Source organism: Thunnus maccoyii, chromosome 12 (genome assembly GCF_910596095.1).
Source record: "Thunnus maccoyii chromosome 12, fThuMac1.1, whole genome shotgun sequence".
NCBI lineage: Eukaryota > Metazoa > Chordata > Actinopteri > Scombriformes > Scombridae > Thunnus > Thunnus maccoyii.
Genome location: NC_056544.1, coordinates 21,431,265 through 21,454,926, shown reverse-complemented (window position 1 = coordinate 21,454,926; position 23,662 = coordinate 21,431,265). Strand labels below are relative to the sequence as shown.

Here is a 23,662-nt window from a genome sequence, read left to right as displayed (position 1 = left end):
GTGTATGTGTGTGTGTGTGTCATAAAAGATGATTACGTAACAGGCTGCCTTTTTTGTTGTTAAAATCATTTCTTATTTATGTGCCTTTCCTTCCAGAGTTTTAACCCACTAAACTTTAAATCTAATTGTATTTTTTATTACTGTTCATCAAAAAAGTCATATCTCTCCCATGTTGTGATGATTAACTGAAGTACTGACAGCCTTCATATTAAGCTGTTGGTGAGGCTTGGCCTCCGGCACTTTCTGTCATTAGACTTGTTCTTTTCAGCATATTACGTAAGTATCTATGGTTGCTATATTGCCCAGTGTGTTTGTAATTTGCCTGCAACTTTTTTCCAACTTCAGCTCAGGTGGGTTGGTCTGCTGAGTGTTTGCGTCACTCTGTGGGGGAGGTCCTACACTTTATAGGCTCCTCAGCGCTGCTCGCCTGTCATACGGCGCACTGAGCAACGCTGCCTGCAGGAGCCGCTTTATAAAGAGCTAAATTTACCAAACTTTACGTTGTTTCCTGAGCTCTCACAATTGGCCAGGAGTAGTCGGGTTAGAGGGTTATAAGGTTCGGAGGACCTCCTACCACTCAATCTTGTTCATGTCTTTGAGGCGCAGCTGTGGAGAGGCGACAGTGAGATAGACGCACAGACTTTAGTGCGGCTGCCGCTCAAAACAACGCGACTTTAAAAAGAGATTTTTATTATTTCACCGAACGATGGCCTTATCCGGAGTGATGCTACCGTCATTTTCGACATTCTCAAACCAAAGAGAAAAACCCTGGGAAAACGTAAGTTAAAACTTATCTTGTATTGTGTTTTAAAATCAGTGATTTGCATTAGATGACTTGTCTTGGTTGAGTTGATCATCATAGTGATATTAATATCGGCCTATTGTAAAGCAGTTCGAAATAATTTATTTGCTTTTGGAAAACAAGAAAAAAACAACTTTATCCTTATTTTAAGAAAATAAAGCTCAGTATTAGACTGAATTATCTGTCCAGTGGAAATTATCTGCAGTGTCACATACAGTGTTTTATTTCACAGCAACATTACAATCATGCTTAATGATATTTTTTATTCTTTCAGAGATGGAAAGGAGATGTGGACAAGCTAGTCTCCAGCAGCTGCTCCATGCTTGAAATGGTACACAACCTGGACAATCATAGCAAAAAGGACGACGAGGATCTGAGTAATTATTTGGATCTGGATTTTATTCTCGCCAACACAACTTGCTCAGACAGCGCGGCTGTATACGTGGGCACAGCTGATCCCAACATGTACACGACGGGAAACTCTGTGCCACCCTTCCCTGCAGACGACCACCGCTCGCCGCCACCCCCGTACGGCGCCAGCCTCATGACTGAGCTGCTCCGCTCCGAAGGAACCAACAACTATGGCATTACGCGCAACCCCAGCGTTCAGGGGAGATTTTATGTCAACACGACGCATTTTCCCCGCCAGGACAACATCAAAGTGGAGCCACCCATGGACAGTTACGGCCCTGTTTTGGGCATGGTGCCCCAGAGCTGCAGCAAAATCAAGCAAGAGGGGAACGTTTCGTGCATGATGTCCTTCGAGCAGCCCCGAGTGGCCATCTCTCCTCGGGCAGCCAGCAGCATGACCCCGCCTCTCAGCCCAGATGACCAGGGGGCTTCGGACTGCCAGGCACCGATGTGCCAGCCCATGAACTTCCCGCAGAAGTATCACACCACGGCGGCTTTCCCGCACCATCCTCAGGCTCCCCAGATGCAGATGACCTACCACGCTCCGCATGGTGCGTTTGGCATGTACGATGAAGGTCTCAGCCTGCAGCCTGGCGCGCAGAGGGTGATGCTCACACCGCCCTCATCTCCCCTCGAGCTGCTCGAGTCCAAACCCAAGAGAGGACGGCGCACATGGCCACGCAAGCGCACGGCAACGCACACCTGCACCTTTGCTGGCTGCGGCAAAACCTACACCAAGAGCTCACACCTGAAGGCACATCTCCGAACTCACACCGGTAAGTTTAAGTTCATATTAATGACGCATGAAGTAGTATATTAGCACCACAACTGTGCGTAATTACGTACATGACTGCTCAAATCAAACCCATATTTCCCCTTTCAGCACAGACTAATGAATTTCCCTTTCTTTGTCCACGCAGGTGAGAAGCCGTACCACTGCAGTTGGGAGGGTTGTGGATGGAAATTCGCTCGCTCCGATGAGCTGACCCGTCATTTCCGCAAACACACCGGCCACAGGCCCTTCCAGTGCCACCTGTGTGAGCGCGCCTTTTCCAGGTCTGACCACCTGGCACTTCACATGAAGAGACACATGTGAAGGAGCCCTGAAAAGGACTTGGGCTTCATGGGGGGGTTGTGTTGTTTTTGTTGTGATTCAACTGATGTATTTTTTATTTAAATTGTTCTCCACACGACCAAAGTCTTTTTTATATAATATTGAATTTAAAAAGTTTTAGTGTTATTATTTTTTAATAACGTAGCTGGTACTACTTTGGTTATATAAAAGCTTTAGAAAAGCTTTGTTTGCTTTACAGCAGGCAGACCAAGAAGGGGCTGGCCCTGTATATACTACTCTTCATTGACAGAACTGGAATGCTGTGTTTGACACAAAAGTGCCTTTCTATGACTGTGCTACTGTAAAACTCTAGTATATGTTGTCGACAGGAGTGAAATGCTCATACATTTTTTGCCTAACATGTGCAAAGACAATGTTTTATTTAAACTGCCTCACTGTTTGAATGGCCTAAACTCTTTTATTTTAATGTGGTCTCCTATTTTTTTTTTTTTTTTTTTTTGGGTGATATTGTCTCCTCTTGGATCCAGCCCCTCTGTACACTATCAGGGCTTGATGTCCTGTGCATTATTTTCTACTTAAATTTATATAAATATGTACATGGATTTTATACTGTAAAATGTGTATTTATTGTAAATATTAAAAAAACAATGAAATTGAACATTTGGCTTGGGGAACTCCTTTCTTTCAGGAAATCACAAGATGCATCTTGTTCACACATTTGGTTTAATGGGCCGCATCCACCCACTCACCCACCATTCTTTGCTGCCTTTGAAAGCACTTTAAATGGGTGCAGTGGACCTGCAGACCATCACATCAGTTACACTAAATAGGTTATACACGTTGCCATTGGATAACCACTTTAATTTTACAACATGGGCACTTGATTTCCACTGTGATGCTTTGCAGCTGCAAGACAGAGAAGGGCAGCAGCTTGTGGGCTTAGCCTATAAATACAAACACTCAATTTCCATAATTACAGAGTGAGCTGGGAGCCGTCTGGACGGAGGGGCACAGCAAACCCTCATCAGGGAGCCCTTAGACTCCCTTTCTGATGGGTAGAAATTATAGTAGGACATCAAAGGGCCTTAATACTACAATTACACAGAGTCACCCTACACTACAGATGCAAAGTATGAGTCTGTGCATATTATGTCTGTATGGTGTCAGTGAGCATTTGTTTCATCCGCCATCAAAGGCTGCATTGAGTAGTATCAAAGCCAGATGGCTGTTTTTTTTTTTTTTTGAAAAGATAAATATTAAAAACATTTTTCTTCAAATACAGCATGTGACCAGTCATTGGCAAAAGTCTTCCTGTTGCTTTATGATAAAAGTTTACAGCTTTAAAACATGGCTCAATAAAAAAAAACCACTCCTTCCAAGAAAAGTGCTGTCACTCAGCTCCACTGTTATCTTGTATCTCACGCTCACTCATAACAATAAATTGTACAACCGCTGGATGTGTTCTTCAGCACGTTGCCAGGATTGATCATATTTAAAAAATGAGGAAGTACAGACCAGGTCAAAAATATCTGCAGTAGTCGATGCAAATGTATCACTCTCATTTCGCTTTTTTTGTTCCAATATCAACGCAGAACCTCAAGATGAATAACAATCTATCATGATTTCACTAACGTAACTCTGTTCTGTATTCACAAGAAACTTCTTTTTTAAGTAGCAAATTAAGACTTACGGAAAGATTTAACCAAAGTCCTTCCTTCCTGTTCCTCATGGCCACAAGTGTAATTTCTATATTTATAACTGATACATTTACTTTGCTATCAAACAAGTGAATAGTTTCATTGTGACGTAACTGACTATTTTCTTTGGTTGTTACAATATTTTACTTAAAATACAAGACTTACCTTGTTCCAGGAATGTTAAAAATCACTTTTATTGAATTAAACATTACAGTTTCAAGCAACTCAAAAGTCAGATTATTATTTTTTTTTAATAATCACATACATACTGTGCAATATTACATGTTATAATGATATGTTGATAAATAAGGCGCCGTCACTCTGTACATGTCCAGTAAGCTCTGGATTATACAGTGAATGCATTATGTGCCAAATAAACCTGATTAGTGTGAAAATTATTACAAGAATGCAACATTTTAAGGCATTTAAACAAATGTCCTCCATCTGGGTCATAAGACATTAATGAACAGAAAAAAAAAATCCACAGAAAACAACAACAATAACAACAACAAAACAGATCCAATGGTTGATTTGAGCATTGAGAGAAAAGCAAAATCTAACCTGGAAACAGATTTCACTTTGTATAGGCGGTAGTGTGAAGAATACAAGTAAAAATGTCAAAGCTTAGTGTAACAGCACCAGTATAAACTATGTAGGTTTACACTTATTCCATTTTATAGAGGCTCTTAGTTGTATGGGAGTGCAAGTTGTTTGGGCGTTACAACAAGGCAATGATAAATCATCTGACAAACACAAGCTGCTGACATCAGAGTGACGGTGCAACAGCGCTCCAGGTGGACTGAACTTTGTTCATAAGAAAGGAAGACCTCAATGATTATCGCTAGCATCTTAATTATTGGAAATAGCAGAGATAAGAAATGATAAGGGGTTAAATCACATTTAACTGTAGCAATTTTAGGATTAAAATGGCTATCAAGAGATTTAAAAAAACATCATATCTTATGTATGTCCCTGTTGAGCATTTTTATTTCTTCAATCTATGTACTTTAAGGCTATAAATAATAGATAAGCAGGCATAAATGGCAATACTTGTAATATTTGAAATAAAAATCTGAATTGTGCCATTCATGATCTTGATAACTGAGCTCCAGATCTTTAAGACTGGTTTGTTTTAAAGATGGACTCTGCTGCTCTGAGGCGTGTACATAAAACCATCATCAAATAATATTTACAGTACATGAGGAGGTTTCTTTAAAAAAAAAAAAAAAAAAACAACATTTGCGATTGGACAAACTAAATCACAGGCTAACAGAGCAGTTAGCATGTGTGGTAATCCATAATCAATATGAATGTTTCTGAGTAATTAAAGGTTATATAAAACAGTTTAAACAGTGCATTTTACAAGTACTTCATATACCACAGATTCATTGCTTTTGTATATAAATAAAGCAGTAAAATATTCTTAAAATGTTATTTTTCTTGCAACAAACAAGCTTTTGGATAAGGCAGGGTTGTAGGTTGTAGTCAAGTACCCAGCTGGTTTGGGTTGCGTTAAATCGCTATGTTCTTGCAGGATGAAGCCAGGCTTAAATCAAGTGGCTCCGTATTGTCCCTGATTATAGTTGCCATGTAGTTTGGGAGCAATGAACCTTAACTGGTTGCTAAATACGGAGTCATTTGACATGACTCCAGTCATGGCTGGAGAAACACTGGTATCTTACACAAATTGGTAACAGGGGCTGCTAGACGTGTCGGGCCAGTGTGTCGGTGCTGTTGTCATGAGTGTGCGGAGGACTGCAAGGCAGAAGGAGGAGGACTAAAAGCTGTGGCGGGGCATGTCTGGTCAGGCGCTGGGCATGTCGGCCCTGCTGAGAGCGATGGCCAGCTCTAGGTCCTGCTGCTCCTGGAGCCGCAGTCTCCTCAACCTCTCCTGCTCCTCACGCTCACTCTCCCGCTTGGCCCACTCCAGCTGCTGGTTCTCACTTCCAAACTAGCGTAGAGAAACAAACATGAGATGTGGACAAAAAAAAAAAAAAAAGCAGAGACAGAAGCTGAAATGCCAACACAAAAAGAGGCGAGTCACTGGACAAGAGCAAGTTCTAAAATTAACTGTGGATGCAAATTTGAAATCAAATGTTTCTAAATAGGCAGAATGTCGACAATTACGTCCAAACATAACTGAAATGATTTTATACACAACAGCAAGTTGAACATGATAAAAGCAAAAAAAAAAAGAGGTCATTTAGATTTCACTTGGACATCACAAAAAAGTCAAAAAACCCAATGAAAAAAAAGATTCTTACACGACACATAGAGCGATATACTGTTGACATAAATTACTGGAGAGATATTTCCCATATACATAAGTGCTTAGATATTTATTTAATTAATTGTGCTCATGAATCACCGTTCTCAGATTATTCAGGTTTTTCACATGCAAAGGATTGAAGTTGACCACCACACCCTTGTACAGTCTTACCTTGGCACGTTCAGATCCTGGCAGAAAAACAAAGATTACAACACAGAGCTCGATATATAAAAACCACAAATCCCTTTCACAACTGTCATGCTGGCATGAGGGATAAAATTAATTAATGTCATGTCAAATGATACAAACCAGACACAAAAAGCTGCCATGCATCATCTCTCCACTTGAGAGCACGCTCAGCTGTTAGGCTATGCACGATGGCAAAAAAGCGGAAGACGGAGGACAATGAAGAAGATTTAATCTGTTGCACTCTGCTTCAAGGCATATCATGTTTTGACAGCAAATAAGCCTTTAGCTCGTACTTCAAGATTTGAAAAAAATGCTCCCAGAGTGCTACCTGACCAGGCAAGTTCACTAACTCTCTGACTAAAAGTTTATATATCCTAACTTCCTGTCAAAGCCACAGATGGCAGCAAGCATGCAAGCCCCTTTACCAGGCGGACGTAAGCAACAATCAGCTAGATAGAAGTACCAAGACTGTTCACGTCAGTCATGCAAACATGTATTTTCCTTCCACACCAAGCCCTTAAAAAGCTTTCAGTTGTTCTGTCAGTTGTTAGTCAACAGCCAATAAACATGGCGGTCCTGTGATTGCGTGCTATAAAGTCACTGTGTGATGGAAAGTTAACAGAATGAGGCCCAGTGACTGACATCTCTCAGCCTTCAGCTCTACAATGTGAAGAGTGACATCATAAGATCAGTAGCTCATGCAGACAAAAATAATTGACTGTAAGTAGGCTACACTTACAGAGCCAAAATCTGCAAAACCCATAGGACAGTCTTTGGATGCTTTACTCGAGTGTGTCGTAACAAAAGTGTCTTTACTGTCTGCTGTGGAGCAAACGCTCTGGGAGGCCTCTGATGCACTCAAACTGAGCATACCTACTGGAGAGGGAAGACATTTAAGTAAGTACCAAATTCATGTAAGAAAAAAACACACTTCAGTGCCATCACTGCAGATGCTCAGAACTGAACGCCCCTTGGGAAAATAACATCACACTTTATACACTAATGTGTAATATTGTTCTGCTAAATTTTCACAGGAAGCCAACAGCTTTAAGCTCATGCATATAAGTCACCCAGGGGAAAGCAATACTGGTTCAAAAAAGGTGTTAACCACATTTTTTGAGTAAAGCTCACTGAACCATTGAAGCTTAAAAAAAGCACAGTGTTGCTCTTTTAGAACATCGACTTATAAAAGACGGACCCGCCCTTGTCTACGGTAAGTGTTGAACTCGTATGTTGTATGTTGATGGTGTTATGGCTGCAACTATTCATCTGTCAAGCTTTGTTCAATTCTGTGAATGAAACACAACCAAATCTAGGAATTGGAGTGCTTCTACCAAAAAAAAAAGGGCTCCACTATCTATCTAACAATGCATAACAGTGGAAATTCCACCTTTGATTTATTTGAAGGGGCCATATTATACCCCTTTTCTACAAGTTCACACAGTTCCCCGGCGTCTTAATAAAATGTATCTGACATGCTTTGGTCAAAATACCACAGGAGCCTTCTCATCCTGTACAGAACGGCCGATTTGAGTGCCTGCCCGGCCCACCTCATCCCCCCTTCTGCAGGGTGTGCCAGCTACCATGGTAACTCTTGAGCGTGAACCCCGAAGAAAACACAGCGATGCCCATCAGCGGTGCAGCGAACACACCAAACACCTTGCGTTACTCGCGTGACTTTGACCGGGGGATCATTTGTGTTTACTCGCCCCAAACAGCCAGCAAGCAACGACAGGCACCGACTAGTCCCCAACCAGCGCTGGAGGCTCAGCCTGTATGAAACCAAAATAAAGACTCACTAGTGTCGAAACGTTAGGCTGTTTGCACAATTAAATGCTGTGAATTAATAAGTGTGCTCCAGTCCCTTTTGTTCTCTGGAAGTCAGCTGTCGTCGAACTGAGAAGCACCTGAGTGAGCTGCATTTTGGAAGATGCATGGAGAACCCTGTTTGAACCCAAAATAAACTTTTGATGTTTTGGTGTGGTTTAATTGCAACTAATGGATCAAATGGATGCTGAAATAACTACATCATAATGCCGATTTGTAAAAAGTCTGAATTCAGGTTTCATCAGGTCTGTCAACAAGACAACTTTTAAAATACTTTTCTTCTAAATTGAGTTCAGATCAATCAGAGCTATGCTAACACTGTAGCTGCTCCATCTACACTCAAAATAACGTCATCTAAAGGCATAAATATGGCAGCGAATTTATTGTTTATACACACAGACATCTACATACTGTGTAACTTTAAAATTATATAAACTCACTGGCATTTAAGATGTTTATTATTGATGACAACAGCTGAGGTAGTGTGTGATTCCAGTGTTAACTTAGTTTTAGCTAGGCTGAGAGGCCAGTTCAAAGATAAATCCACTTAATCCCAAAAATCTAAAAAATAAACTCCTTCCGCTGGTAAACTGCTGCGGATCAGAATAGAATTGTGTGTTTATTCCTCCAGAAGATGTGACAGCAGCAGCAGCAGCAGCAGCAGCCGCAACACAGGACACTCCGGCTCTGCTCGCCGGCTCTCTGCTCCAGAACTGGCCGGCGTTCAGCAGCCGTCTGTCGGCGAGCAATGGCTCTGTCCCCCAGTCCAGCCCTGCTATACGTGCAAATTTTTCGCCCTTAGCTTAGTTTTAGCACGTGAGAACAAACATGGCAGACCTTAGGAAACTTAGTGGGAAGAGACTCAGATAGAGGTATGGATGGGGGGGCAGTACAATTTCAGTGAATCTCCAAATGATGTTAGAAGGGGCATCAAATCTAAATGGCTTGTTCAATCTCAAAAGTACAGAGTAAGTCAGCCAACCCCAAACTGACTCGGTTATCTTATTTCAGTTTCAGTTTGTGTATTAGTAGGCACATAAGAAACCAAAATATATACGCACAAGCAATAAAAAAAGTTTTTCATAATATGGCCCCTTTAAATATTGCTCTATTAAATTTGTTATTTGTGCTGCAATACACTTGGAAGCAGTTAGCTGGATTACACCTTGTAACTGGACCAAAATTTGTTGTGCAATTGCCCCTGTGATGCATACACTCAGAGCAGCCCACATCTTTCTCACTTCCCCTTCACGTATGAGGCATATCTCTGGAGCTAGCTGACTGCCTGGCTAACTGGATACACATCTCTTGCCCTCTCTGTGTGGTAAAGCAAAGGGGAACACCAACTTTCTCACGCTGTGGCTTCTGCTAAAAGAATAAGTGCAAGGTCACAGCGGAAGGCAACGTGCTGGGCATGGCCTGTGGGTAGAGTGTGACTTCACGTACACACACACACAAAAAAAACCTCAAGATGAACATGAGGCTATGTGCATCGAAATGGCAGAGAAATTGTTCTCAGTCTTAACACATTTTTGACAAGTTTATAATTGCACAACTGAATTTATATCTAATTAATAATAAAACCACCGAGATCACATCACTCTTTAAACGTTATAAGTACTACCACATCTCGAATGACACCTTTCCTGTTGACAACTTCAAAAGAAGAAATTGCTTTCATTGCACTGTCACAGCTCAATAGGAAGTACATTTTTCAGCACACCATCAGGGCACAAAAATCCGTGTTTAGAAGGACAACAGTCAATCACAATAAAAATACCCAAAACAATGCTGCAATGACATTTTTGTGAGAGGTTGCAACTATTAAAAGGTGGCCGAGAGCAAATAAAATGTGTGCTCAAAATAAAATACCTTGACATGATGAACGGTATTGATTTCAACTGGTCTAAACCAACCTTACATGCTAATTATGAACATCACTGAATCACTGATGTCAAGTGAAGCAGCAAGCACAGTCATGTTCAAGCACATACACACACACACACACACACACACACAAGGACAAAAAAAATCAGGGCTTACCATAGGGAGGTGCAGGCCGGTTAGGCACATTTTTCTTTGATGGGAGCGCAGGATTGTCTGACTTCTGCCCACACACAAGAGGAGAGACCAAAAAAAAAAAAAAAAAATCTCTCAACTGTCATTCAACATGATGACTCCAACAGAAATGTCAGCCAAATTATAAAGCCTCTGGCCTCATGGCATAGAGGTTGTTTTCATAAATGTGATGAATGGGCAGAAGAATAAGAAATCACTCATGATGAGAGTAAAGTACATAACACAGCTCTCTACAACTTAAGTGGAAAGTTATGCTTTATGGTGCAACTGATTCATAACTCTGAGAGTCTGTGGAGCTTACCTTCGACATCTGACTAAAATCGGCAAATCCACCCTTGCCTCCAAAAGAGTTGCTTCCAAAGGGGTCCACTGTCCCAAACACATCTGTGACAAGAGTACATTGAAACACATTTGGAACATTTGAATAGGTTTACGGAAAGAGCCAAGAAACTATAATGAAGTTCAGTCCCAAACCACACATTCAAAATCATCTCAGCATCTTGCTTATTCTGAAAGGGCCTGCATGCTATTTTCAGCAAAGGGAATGTGGCATGACCGTTAAATTTTCCATGACATTTCGCAAAATCCCTGAAAAGCAGAGGTTTTGTTTAACCTGACGTATGCATCTGATCAGCTAATTAAAGGCGTCAGTTGGAGTACTGTTAACCAGAACTGTGCCCGGGTTGTTTTGAAGCTCAGTGGTATGCCGCTTAATGAAAAAAAAAAAAAAAAAAAAAAGGCAAACTGCAGATGGTTACAGTGAAAAAACAAAACATTGTAATATAATATGTTTGTTGTGAATGTGCAACCACAAGAGACCCCATTCATGTGGAGTACGCTGTGTTTTTCTTTTACGCACAGTAACTCAGCTCAGGTCTACAGTTGCCTCTGTGTTCTTCTGAAGGTGTGTAGCATGGCAGAGCATTGGTCAGCAGTAGCCACTAACTTAAAACAACTTCCGTACCGAATGAAGCAGAGCCGCTCAATAGTAGCAGATATAAAGGCAGGACAGAGGCAGGAGTGAACTGGTTAAAGGAGTGGCAGTGTATTCTAGTAGAGCAGGACCAGCAGTCACAGAGTTTCTGTTATGTTTGGCTCCTGCAAGCCTCCTGTTTTTCCAGGGTAGGGGGAGTATTTTTAGTTGGCCAGTAGTTAAATGCGTAGGTACTCGCCTAAAAATAGCCTCAAACCACAGGAAAATTTGAAGCCACAGTGAGTAAAAATTGTTTGCCCCTGATGCCCCCAAAAATAAAATCTAAATCTAACACGTCACCCAGAATGGCAAAGAATGACTCTTTGAGATGCTTTGCACAACGAGAACGTTCTCTCACGTTCAGATGTCAGTTAATAGAGTCACATTCTGGGAAATCTGCACGTATTTAGTACAGGGATGACTGTGCATTTGTGCTTTTATTTGACAAAGTGACACTACCACAGTGCCATCTCATGTCATCTTCCCTTAAACAGTAATTGCATATTTGATAGAAGAAACACAATATCTTCATAATGACTGAAAACATAAACCTCCAACCTGCTTTAAAAAAGAATGTACTACAAAACAATTAGAAAAAGAATAAAAGCTAAACTGAGAAACTGAGTATTACTGATGACTCTTCATTAAACAATAGCAAGGAAAACTCAGGTTAATCTGTAAATTTACAACTGAGAAGACCAAGAGTAAAATCTCTCTCTATGTACTGACATCCCATGATGCTTGTAGCCAACAAAGTACCTGAATCCCTTGGTTTTGGGCTGTTTGATGAGAAGGGGTCAGCACTGCTGAAGGCACTTGGCTGAGAAAAACAAAAAAGCAAAGCACAAGTTCAATAAGTAAGCTACTGAAAAGAGCTTGTTGAAAATACAAAAAAAATGACCACAGTAGCATAACCACCAGAAATCTTTCTTTGTAGTGCTGGTTTACTTTTCCCATTATCTACAATGGAGAAGACATGCCAGAACTTGCTTCTATCAGCACTGACAACTATAGCAAGTTGTTTAAAAGAGGAAACATAACATTTTGAACTCTGGGGAAAAGAGCCTTAGTGTTCTCAGGGTCACATTGCATACAAAAGAGCCAAGATCAACACTTCAAACTAACAAAATCTGAGTGCTAAAAAGAAGATGTGTTTGATACCTTGGCTGGTGGTGTGGGTTTTCTACCAAAGGGGTCTGAGGATCCAAACAGGTCTGACTTGTCTGTCCTCTTAAAAAAATCATCAGATGAGGTGCCTTTGAATGGATCACTTTCTTTGAAAGGATCTCCCCCAAATGGATCTAGAGGAAGAACAAAACGGTGGTGAGTTGATAGCAACTGGCTTGGCTGCATTATGACTTGAATCATTTTCAGTCTTTAAAAAGTATCTGAGGTTTTTTTCCACAGCATGAACTCCAACAGACTGGAACAAACAAACATTTCCATTTCGTTTACGTAATTGCACAATTTTGGCATCCATAATGTAGATATATTTTAGGAATTTAGCAGAAAGGCTTATTCTCAAAAGGTCTTCAGACCTTTGAAGGGATCGGACTTGAAGGGGTCTTCTGTCTGGAAGGGATCTGCTGGGGGCTCCTTAGCGCTGCTGTTGTTGAACATGGCTATTTTTGACTTGAAAGATTCATCCTGATGTAAAAATACATGCAAAAACACAAATCGAGACACGTCAACATTAGTCATGCCATGACTTTGCACTAAAATATAATTCAGCAAAAAAACTGTCCACTTAAAGCCGTCAGTGACTATATTACATCAAAACAAAGTGTAACTTTATGGTATGACAAGGCAGAAAATCTCCTCTGGGGGCTACAAAACTGTGAAACAAATAGATTTCATGAGCATATTTGTGTTTGTATTCCTGTGGCATCTTAACAGTCATTTTTAAGGAATGGGAACCAAAATGTGAACCAGGATCATCAGGTGTACAGGCGAATAAAGTTTCTGGGTTCTAGGCTAAATTCTTGTGGTAAAAAGAGGACTTATTCTTCATCTCCTCACCGCACTTCTGAAACCTCCGTTCTCCTTCTCAGCAAAAGGTTCACTTAGGTCTGGCAGGTTGCTGAAGTTTCCTCCATTGATGTCCTTTAGGGAGCTGTTGTACTGTTCGATGGTCTTGGTCACTTCCTTTTGGTTGTCCTGGATCAGCGACAGCTTACTGCGAGCCTAAAAACACATAAAAGACCGTTTAATCCATATCTGATTTCATAAAGACAACAGCGTGATTTCCTTCTTGGTTCAACAGGGCAGAATTTCCTGCCAGGTAGAAGTAATTATCATTTCAACCTGCACTTTAAAATATAGTGAAATATAGTGATGTATTTGCTTTTCCATCGTGGATTTGGTACAAATACATTCATCAAAAGTCAAGTTTTCACTAGATTAAACAATGATGACCATGTTTAGCAAATTCTGTATATGGTGGTAAGTGGTTAGGTTGGTCAAAAAGAGCAATTAAACTATGATACAAGAAGGTAATAAACATTTTCACTTCAGTGTTTCAAATTTGTGCTCCCCAATGCACGTTAAACACTTAAGCACAGTAGTCATAGCAAAAAAAGTTGAACTTATGTCTCAAAAAGTGAGATTACTATATCAAAAAATATACCCACCAACACCAAAATACAATAAGTTCAAATTCTACAGACATTACATGAACATACACACAGGTCTTCCAACACAGGGAAGTCAGTATTATCACAACCGATCTTTAAGCCACAAAATGTTGAGCTGATCAGAGATCTTATTGGCCCTAAGTGCCAGAACATCTTCATGTAACATGTCTCTCTGTCCATACTGACCTGGTTGATCTCTTCCTGGGTGGTTTTGAGCGACTTAATTATGCTGTCCAGCTGGACGCGACCGGAGAGCAAATTCTGCTCCAGCTGGGCCTCCTCCTCCTGCAGCCGGCTCAGGTCCGCCTTGGTGCGACCAAGTTCATCCTCCTGGCTCCGGAGGTCAGTCTCCTGAGAGCGGATCTGGTTCTGCAGGGACGAAATCTAGAGGGTGGTAGCGGAGATATTTGTAGGGTCATCATTTGTGTAATAGTTTAACTGCTCTACATTTAGTAATTATAACTTATGTCTGATTTAGGTTGCTTGTTAGGACAGATCAAGGTAGCAATATATTGAGGTTTGTTCTCTGCAAGAAAAATAAAAATGTAGGCCTCAAATGAATCAGCAAAGCAATGCTTCACTTCCTGATACGTATGTTAATGCTCCCTTAAAAAACAAAATTAGCAAAACACAACAAAAGTTACAAACACCTGACAACTTTGTTACAAGTAATAATCTGCAGTACTTTCCTTCAAACAGACCTAAACCTACACTGAACTCACAGTTTAACCAACATGTGATATCTGGTATCATAGTAATTCCTGTAAGTCGTCTTCTTACCACAAACATCACACCCCAACACAATCAAAAATGCAAGTGTCATCAAAAGCAAAATACAAAACACAATGGTATTTCTTCTTATCATATGCATGTTATTTTAATGTGTCAAGACTCTAACCATCTGGGACTCTTCCTGACACTTCTGCTTGACGTCATTTAGCATCCCCTCCAGCTTGGTGCGCTGCTGGTCCATCTCCTCCAGACGTTCCTGGGCTTCCTGCTTCTGGGACTCCAAGTCCTGCAGGCTACTGCTCTCCCGGTCCAAGTCGTTCTGCATGTCCTGAGGCCAAACACACATACCCAGGTATCATCTTTATTCAGCAATTAACTCTTCCAGTTCACCTCGAAACTGTGTAACTTTGGTGTGAATCAGCACAGGATAAGTGAGTATCTGACTCCTGATTACTTCTCCACAAGTTCATCATCATGCTTAACTCAACAATCTTCTTGAGTGGATCTCAAAATGTGCATTGCTTTAAAAAAAACAAGTCAAAATTACTCCATGAGTTTGCCTTGTTAACAGATCTGTATATAAATTATGTATTTTTAGGCTGTTCATCAGTCATACAAAAAGGTCTATTAGTACTCTTTTTATTGTTTCCAGGCACTAAGATTGACTTGTAGTCACTCATGAAACACTAATTATACAACATTATTTTATCCATAAACAGATGGTTTGTTCATTTTTTTGACTTAGACTTACTTGAACTTCACTATTTTGTTGTCTGATGGTTTCCTCCTTTTCCCTTATCTCTTGTTCCATGATGAATTTCTCTCTAAAGATGAATGACATGGGAGAAGAGCAAAGGACAGGAGATTACAATTTGTTATCACTCATTAACAAAGCAAATGTATGCCATTTTTTCAACAAGCTTGAAAAAACAAATTGATGAAGAAGACAATGTGATGAGAGGAAGTAATTGCACGGAAGCTACACCCTACTTGATGGCCACAGCATTTAACACTACTTAATGTCACTTATTCAGTAGTACGAGCATGAGCAAACAAATGGTTCAAAGTTTCGGTTGATGCTGTTGGTGAGATGTGGAAACAGAGAGATTTACAAAGAATCAACATGAAAGAAAAAGCAGAGGGTGGGGGATTTGTTGCATTCAGTAGTCACTTTATGACCTCTGTGACAATATACCAATTTAAAGAAGAAAAAAAAAATCAGCAAGAGAAATTTAGAATATGATTGTATACATGCCATAATAATTTGAAAGAGAGGTCTGGCGATTGTGATATGTTTAACCTTATTTCAACTGTCACAGAATAACTAAAGATATTTACATGAAAGCTACAAATTGTTGTAATGTAAGCTGTGTTAACATAATTATGTTTTTTTAATTGCACTTATAGTTTCATGGTGCTTAGATCTCACTGCAGTCTCCCCTCTTTTTTCTCAGAGGAAAAGAAACAAAGCTATCCTCCTGCTACTAAGGGGCTCACCTCTGCAGCTGAGCTATTTCCTGGCTGAGGTCGTCCAGCTCTTTGATGCCTGTCAACTCTGCCGACCCTGTGGAGCTGGTGCTGTCCTGAGGCGAGAGACATCGAGACAGACGAGTGAGACGGCAGAGGAAAAAAAAGAAGAAAAAAAAAAAGGACATTCAAACAAGTAAGCACGATAAAGGATGTTAGGGGGGACAGGAGGTGAGAACAGAGAAAACAGGAGACAGGTAGGAGAGAAAATGGATATGAGGGAATGTGAAGAGGGAAGACAGGGGTTAGGAAAAAGGAAACAAAAAAAGATGGAGAAACAGAGCAGAGGGGAGATGAGTGGTATGCACGGGGGAGAGAGGAGCTCCCTGCTGGCATGTCTAGCAAAACAAAAGACACAGGAAGGAAATACAAACACCTTGCACAGCTAGGGAAGGACAGAGAAAGAGCCAGACAAAACATGAATGAGGAGAAATGCAGACAATACGAAAGAATTTACCACTACAGTGAAATTTGGGTCATTTTTAAAAAATATCAGTTATCAGAGACAGTTATGGGAACTCCTGGTGGCTTAATAGAAAAAGTGGGTGTCCCGGAACCGTCTCCCTCTGTAAGCAAGCCAAGCATTGATCAGATAAATGCTATCTTTAACTTTTTCATTTTTTTAAAGTTTCATGTTCGACCGCAAAAAAGGGAACTGTGAAAAAGAAGAATTTGGTTGAAATGATAGCGCTTATTTATACTTTTTTAAAAAAAAAAATTTATTTAGGTTTTATTTCTGTGAATTATTGCTCTGTTGATTTTAGTCTATTTCTGACATCGAATTGTTTATAATTCACACAAACAACCTGAATGTCTTTGATGTGGCAGGTTCAGGTGTGGTTACATATTAGAAGTCCTTCCCTTTTCGGTTTTGTGTAAACGCTACACGCTAACAGGCAGCTGTTATCCAAAATGTTTGGACATGTTTCTGTTAAGCATAAGAGTGAAACAAGTGAAATTTTTTCTTGAGTGTATAGTTTCCATATACAGGATGAGAAACTGCAGCTTGATGTCTGTTCTGATGGTCAGAAACTGAAGCATTTTATTCAAAAATTACATATCCAACTAATTGAAATTGATATTTGATTTTACCGGCACACCCTTGACTTTTGATGCTTTTTAAAGATGACAGATCCCTTCAGTCATTGGTTGGCCAAACTGTAAAACTAAAAAAACTAGACTAGTGACTACTTGTTTTCCTAGTATAACACAGTATTAACTAAGTAGAGCTGGAATAACATTAGATATTGTGACAAGTCATTGATGATTACCCTTAGAGCAAAGGGAGGTTTAGACAAGGGACATTTATGGAAAATCCAAAGCATTACAAATTTGTTGCAAACAGTAACAAGATGGAAGTATTCATGTGTTCCCTTTCTATTGGAAAATAAACTGGAAAACTGGCATAATAGAAGGGGCACGGTCCTGTTTACACCTTGTGCTTCGGACTGAGACAGATGATATGATAGAACAAAAGCGCCACCTTGTGACGAAAAGCTGAACTACTCACTCTGCGGATATTAGCTAATGCAGCATATTCAGGTCTCACAGCTGACATAAGCCCCGCATAGCTCTGTTAGACAGGATAGAAAAGCAAAAGCACAACAGAATAGTTTTGCAACAGCAAGTCTGGAAAGCCAGGAAGCAGAACTCACCATTTAAAATATATGCAGATGTCGGAAAACATAAGATTCTTAAGGTACAGATGCAAGTGAGAAACCTTTGGCTTTTGATTAATGACAGAAAGGTAACTGCAAACCACCAATATAGACTTTGGAGTTTTGGCTTGCATTTAATTACAAGCACAATAGTGAAAGATAGGAAGCCTTTTAATAAAAGAAGCTATTGAAAGATCAGGACTCACGGAGCCTGCCACTGATGCTGCAGTCCTCTCTGAGGGGGGAATCATGTCTGGAGTGAGAGTGGAGGGAGGGTCCATGCCTTTAGTGACCTTCTGCTGAATCAGATACATGGCCAGGGAGAACTGCTCCCGGGTCAGCTTGCCCGTCTGTTTAGTGTCAGCCAGTCCCCTGCAGAGAGAAGAGACTTCACTTGAAACATGACATTCTTTGTTCCTTTTTAAGAAAATGATATCTGACAATCACAGATAATGACATCCATCTGATATTGTCAAACATGCGGTCGAATTTCTAAGAACACGAGCATATCTTCACCACAACACAAGACATGAGCAGCGTTTAGAAAAATAAAGAAGTGCTGCAAATAAAACACAAGCAAATATGTGACCACACATACATGCCACAAAGAAATGTGCTGCAAATAAGGAAAACACAGGCAAAGTCCACAACACACACATTTTTGGGGGACACTTGATAAGTTAAACACTCATCAATGATGTTTGAAAATGAGATAATCATGTTTATTTTCATTTTAATATTCTTATTACCCCATTCAAATATTATTGGGAGATATTTTTTGTACAGCTTTAGTCTTTTACTTATTATTAGCTTGTTCTTCAGTTTTTAGTGTCTCTCGGAAGCTTTGAATGTGTAGAATCTTAGTTCTGTTGTACTTGCAGCATTTTTCTATTTGCTGCAAGCTATTTTATGCCAAATATGCAGGGTCAAACTGGTGAATGTATTTCCTAATTTGCCTGTGATTTTTGAGGACTGAGCTGTCTTGACCCCTGTAATATTCTCAATATGTGAAAAAGTGTGTTGTGAAATTAAACAAGAAAAACTAAAATAGAATAAATATGATGTGAACTGAGCTCTCACCATATCTGTGCCAACATGGTCTGGGAGAGACTGGACTGCATGAAGATCTCTATGACCTCTGTCCCAGTGACGAGGCCGTCATTGTCTGTATCCATCTTCTTGAAGATGTCATCGTATCTCTCTCTGTCAGCCACCGGTACCACCCAGTTTACCGCTGGCTGGAAGGAACAAAGGAACAAAGAGCAACATTTATGTGATTAGAGATGAAGGAGAAAACATCTGCTACAACTTCGCAGTTCTTTTTATGTGCTAGACTTAAGATTGATAGTTTGGATTTTTCAAAGAACAGGTGGTATTTGCATTTACTTATACTGGTTAACAGTAAAAATTATACTACAGCACTATAGATTATTAGTGACCAATAAGGAAAATATTTGCAATAAATGCAAGCAAGGTTTACCCCACATGTCCAAGAACACTCCACTGAAATGTACTTTTACCAGTTGTTTACTACAAACAGCATGACAATCTGTCACTGAGTTACCAACCCCATTAACACAAATACTGGAAAAGTCATCATATAAAATCCAAGTTTGAATTCAAACATTTGTGACTAAATAAGTTAATATAAGCAAGAATACATATGCAAGAAAATGGCTTTGCAAGACCTCTCACAAAATGTGGAATGGACAGTTTTTGTGTTGAATAAGTTACACAGAAAATTAAAAATGGGGAAATTAAAATAGCAATTAAAGAAGGAGAAAAAGACAGGAATTTAAAAAAAAGAGGACATCACAGAAAGCCTCACTTCTTTTCTCTGTCAGGGAAACCTGTTTTTCCAACAGTCACAAATGAAAAATCCCTGCAGCAATAACAAAGTACAGGGAAACACACTGGCCTGTGCACAATTCTCAGAACAATGTGGCAAAACAAGTTCACCCATTATCAACAGAAAAGAATTAATGCATGAAATGGGGCTTTCTTTAAAACACCAGGCTCTGCCCTCGTGACCATTACTAAGGGAAGAACAACAAGGGCTAAACGTATTGATTTTTTCAAAAGGACTGGATGTTTTTCCAAGTTTTTAGTGTTTTTCACTTGATGCTTGTTTGAAGAAAAACTACCCAAGACAGCAGGCATACAATCTTGTGTTTACTTCCCCATGAAGGAAACAAAACTTGTAAATTCTATTTTAAGAAGTGAGGAGGGTCGGGCATGTGTGAAGACATGACTGGTGTAATGCAGAACCACAATTATACATTATATTATTAAACTGAATATTAATTTTTGTGTGATTTTTCACGCAGTTTCCATTATTATTGTGATGTATAGCAATATAAGAAATGTATTCTTAATAATATCTTGATATCCATTTTAACGATATTGCCCAGCCCAGCTAGACTTATCAATGTCATGATGCAGTCACACTACGCCAACATCAACAATTCAAGCATCACAAAAGTGAGGCAACAAACCTGTGAACTAGATTTAAAGGAGTGTTTTGGAGAGAGATTGACAGTAGTGGTGCTGAGGGGAGTGGCGCTGGGCAGTGGAGGAGTGCTTCGCAGGGTCTCTTTGAGAGGAGCCGCACCAGCCGCAAGCCCGGAGAGGGCAGGCAGGACAGCCACAGCGCCTGGCAGCGCAACCGCAGATTTTTTCCTTTTGGAGGGAGGAACGAGGGAAGCCGGTAAGGTAGTTGGGATAGGTTCTTTCTCCATGGCCCGATACACAAGATGCATGACCTAGAAAATGGGAAATCAGTTCATTTAATTGTATTAGCAAAAACAAAGGTTTTCTATTTTTTATTCCTGATTTTAAAAATCAAGTATTATGATCCCAGAATGACTCTGGAGTGACAACTTACCACTGTGAATTCATCTTTGTCCAAGTGTCCATCTTTGTCTACATCACTTAACTCCCAAATCTAGAGAAACATAAAATAAATGCCAGAATTAACAAGATTTAGTTGCTTTGACTTGTTAACTCTGCTATATCAGGAGAGACTGTGCAAAGGTTACATCTAACATGTAATATCACCTTTCCTAACACATCCAGAGGTAGCTTGGAGTTTATCAAGACTGGCTTCACTTTATCACCAGAGAGGAGACCATTTACAGGGGACAGACTCTCAAAAATGCCCTCAAATTTCCCTTTTTCATCAGGCTGGAAAAGAAAAAAGAAAACAGGTTTAAGAAACAAGCCTACTTTTTGCATAATCTAAGGAATTTTCTGGACAAATGGTATCAACTCACCCTTATTGCCCAACTATCAGTTGATGTTGTTGAAACACTTAATAATGGGCTGCTTGTGTCTTTCTGTAAAAAAATAAAATGGACATGAGATACTAACAAAGTAGGCTATCTGCAGAAACAAACACAGCAACAACCACATGAAAATGGTGAAAAGATAGTTATTAAGAAATGTAATTTTTCCCTCACGATATAACTTCCTGCGACACTCATGATACATTAATCTTTAATCAGACACAGAGAAGTCATTTTTTTCCCTGCCATCATGTTGCAATAGTCAGCATAGTCATTTCAACACTCACAAATTTGGGTGCCGCTAAAGTCTGATTGAGGTTGTTGAGGCTGATGTCATTTCCGCCCTGTGCTGAGGCCACCAGTCTTAAAGCTATGAAGAAACCCTATGAAAGAGGAAGAAAGTTAGGTGTGTTTTGTGCAAACATCAGCATCACCACTGGCAGCAAATTTACAGAGAAACTTGGTGTTACCCGCTTGTCCAAGTAGCCTTTTCTTTCTGAATCTGCCAGATCCCAAATCTAAAAAAACAAACAATAAAAACAAAAAATGACTGAATTTATTTTTTTTAAAAACTAAATTTAAGTCAAGATGGCAGTGAGCACATATATGAATGTGTTTGTGAGTGGATGTGTGTATGATCCACCTTTCCCAATGTACTGTCTGACAGCCCTGATTTCTTAAGGAACTGAGCTGCATCTCCAGCTGATATTTTGCCACTGTTTCCTGGATCCAGCTGCAAAGAATCAACGAAACACATGAATTAGGCAGAGCAGAAATAACATAAAACATTAATTGATTGTATACGACTGGTGATATACAGCTAAATGAACACTGAAAGAGATGAACACAGCAGTAGCCCCGACTTTACCTGTCTGTAATAGCTCTCATAGGCTGGGTTTCCACTTGATAACTAGAAAAGACGGGAAACACATATAAATTAATTCCAAACAATAGTATCAGCTAGCACAACCTCCACGTTAGGCTGTTGGATGACAATAGCTGTAACGTTAGCAGATTGCAGTTACATCATCAAGTCAGTCCGACGCTAACGTTAGCTAACTAAATGTTGGTTGTTGTTCAGTTTAACCACGCATTTATTTTCATTAATACTGTCCTCACTGTTAACTACTACTTTCCCTACGACAGTAGCTTCTCTCCTCCATTTAAACGCACAGTGCCTCTGCTGTCCTTAACCTAGCTAACCATGTTAACTTAACCTGATTGACAACGAATTGTTTCTAATACGGCCCCACTAGCTAATATCCACCACTGCTGGTAGAGTAGCTAGTTGTGTGGTGAGAGTGTATAGCGACTGTAACTGTCACTTGGTAATGATCAATATAAAAATTCGCCACTTTTCCCAAGATACTGGAAGTTGTTACCTGATTGAGAGTCATAAGCGCCGCCATATTTCCTGGTGTCTCGGGAGCGCGCGAACGCCCCTTAACCGGACGAGCACGAGCGGCGACAGATGAGACGTCTTATTTTTTTCCCCACCTGCATTCCGCAAAGACCCGCCCTACTCCGCCTCTGATTGGCTAGTACACGTTGCCTTCGTTGGTAAGATTGGTTAGGTTTATCAGGGTCAGAGCCAATCAGAGGCAGAGTAGGGGCGTATCTTCACAGAATGCGGGTGGAAAAAAAATATCGCTGACGGGCCGGGCCGGTGGGTGTAAACTGGAGCAGTGACTGGTGCTGAGAGGGATTAGATATGGGAAAATGTATTGTGCCAGTACAAACAGAGGTGGAAACCTGATTTAAAGGACCAGTGTGTAAGATTTAGTGGCATCTAGAGGTGAGGTTAAAGATTGCAACCAACTGAATACCCTTCCCCTCAGCCCCTCCAATTCTGGCGTGTACGAGAACCTATTGTGGCGACAAAACTCGCAAAGAAGAAGGGTGCTCTAGAGTTTGGTTTGTCCATTCTGGGCTACTGTAGAAACATGGAGGTACAACATGGCAGGTTCCGTAGAAGAGGACCCACTCCCTATGTAGATATAAAGGGCTCATTCTAAGCTAACAAAAACACAATTCTTATTTTCAGGTAAATATACACTAATAAAAACATACTTAGTAATTTAATATTCCATTTCTGCAAAGTCCGTTCCACTGTATGCCCACTAAATTCTACACACTGCACCTTTAAAGGTAGCAACATGCTGAACTTGTCATCACACCCATTAATTAATAACATAAATGCCACACTGCCCTGCCTTGTAACTCACTGTAGTTATTGTTAGTGAACATTTCTGTTTTCTCATTGTAAATGGATGTTGCTCAAAGTTGCTGTATGCACATAGGTCTTACCAGGTTCATACCATGAATTCACCCTTATTATTTCTTAAAAAAACAGCAAGGTTGGATTACTTGTCAGGTAAAGCAGGCAACTATCCAAAGACCTTCACTGTGGTAGTTTGCACCACTATATCACAACATAAACTGCATTTTTACCTTAGTAGCCAAATTTCACATATATAAATTTCAATTGTTCAAGTTTGTTTGAATT

At 40.1% G+C, this 23,662-nt stretch overlaps 2 protein-coding genes across 5 annotated transcripts; one reads left to right on the top strand and one right to left on the bottom strand.

Moving 5' to 3' along the window:
• The first annotated feature begins 448 nt into the window (after positions 1-448).
• LOC121908701 (Krueppel-like factor 2) lies at positions 449-2,917 on the top strand. The gene is made up of 3 exons (XM_042428928.1): positions 449-778; positions 1,077-1,989; positions 2,134-2,917. Exons 1-3 carry the CDS (start codon positions 707-709, stop codon positions 2,307-2,309), a joined length of 1,161 nt encoding a protein of 386 aa, XP_042284862.1. The 5' UTR covers positions 449-706; the 3' UTR covers positions 2,310-2,917.
• Positions 2,918-4,217: 1,300 nt separating this feature from the next.
• Positions 4,218-22,735, bottom strand: LOC121908690 (epidermal growth factor receptor substrate 15-like 1). Of its 4 annotated transcripts, XM_042428911.1 has the most exons (24): positions 22,539-22,733; positions 22,025-22,066; positions 21,800-21,889; positions 21,627-21,674; positions 21,444-21,539; positions 21,145-21,207; positions 20,930-21,055; positions 20,757-20,816; positions 20,368-20,634; positions 18,953-19,110; positions 18,079-18,244; positions 17,725-17,787; positions 16,185-16,270; positions 15,439-15,511; positions 14,854-15,015; positions 14,142-14,339; positions 13,342-13,506; positions 12,861-12,969; positions 12,484-12,623; positions 12,082-12,142; positions 10,651-10,733; positions 10,314-10,377; positions 6,426-6,442; positions 4,218-5,936 (listed from the first exon to the last, which is right to left on the bottom strand). In XM_042428911.1, exons 1-24 carry the CDS (start codon positions 22,563-22,565, stop codon positions 5,790-5,792), a joined length of 2,511 nt encoding a protein of 836 aa, XP_042284845.1. In that variant the 5' UTR covers positions 22,566-22,733; the 3' UTR covers positions 4,218-5,789. The 4 variants fall into 4 exon arrangements, with proteins under 4 accessions (XP_042284845.1, XP_042284847.1, XP_042284843.1 ...); XM_042428913.1 differs by lacking the exon at positions 6,426-6,442 and having other exon boundaries at positions 5,844-5,936; positions 22,539-22,731; XM_042428909.1 differs by lacking the exons at positions 4,218-5,936; positions 6,426-6,442 and adding an exon at positions 6,449-7,319 and having other exon boundaries at positions 22,539-22,735.
• Between the last annotated feature and the right edge of the window lie 927 nt (positions 22,736-23,662).

What these genes read in the sequence shown, in the direction of transcription:
- LOC121908701 (XM_042428928.1), top strand. Translation starts at nt 707, where the DNA reads ATGGCCTTATCCGGAGTGATGCTACCGTCATTTTCGACATTCTCAAAC. An exon ending in GAGAAAAACCCTGGGAAAAC is followed by an intron (nt 779 to 1,076) that starts GTAAGTTAAAAC and finishes TTATTCTTTCAG; the next exon opens with AGATGGAAAGGAGATGTGGA. An exon ending in ACATCTCCGAACTCACACCG is followed by an intron (nt 1,990 to 2,133) that starts GTAAGTTTAAGT and finishes TTGTCCACGCAG; the next exon opens with GTGAGAAGCCGTACCACTGC.
- LOC121908690 (XM_042428909.1), bottom strand. Translation starts at nt 22,565, where the DNA reads ATGGCGGCGCTTATGACTCTCAATCAG. An exon ending in CTGATAGTTGGGCAATAAGG is followed by an intron (nt 21,056 to 21,144) that starts GTGAGTTGATAC and finishes TTTCTTTTCCAG; the next exon opens with CCTGATGAAAAAGGGAAATT. An exon ending in CTCTGGATGTGTTAGGAAAG is followed by an intron (nt 20,817 to 20,929) that starts GTGATATTACAT and finishes ATGTTTCTCTAG; the next exon opens with ATTTGGGAGTTAAGTGATGT.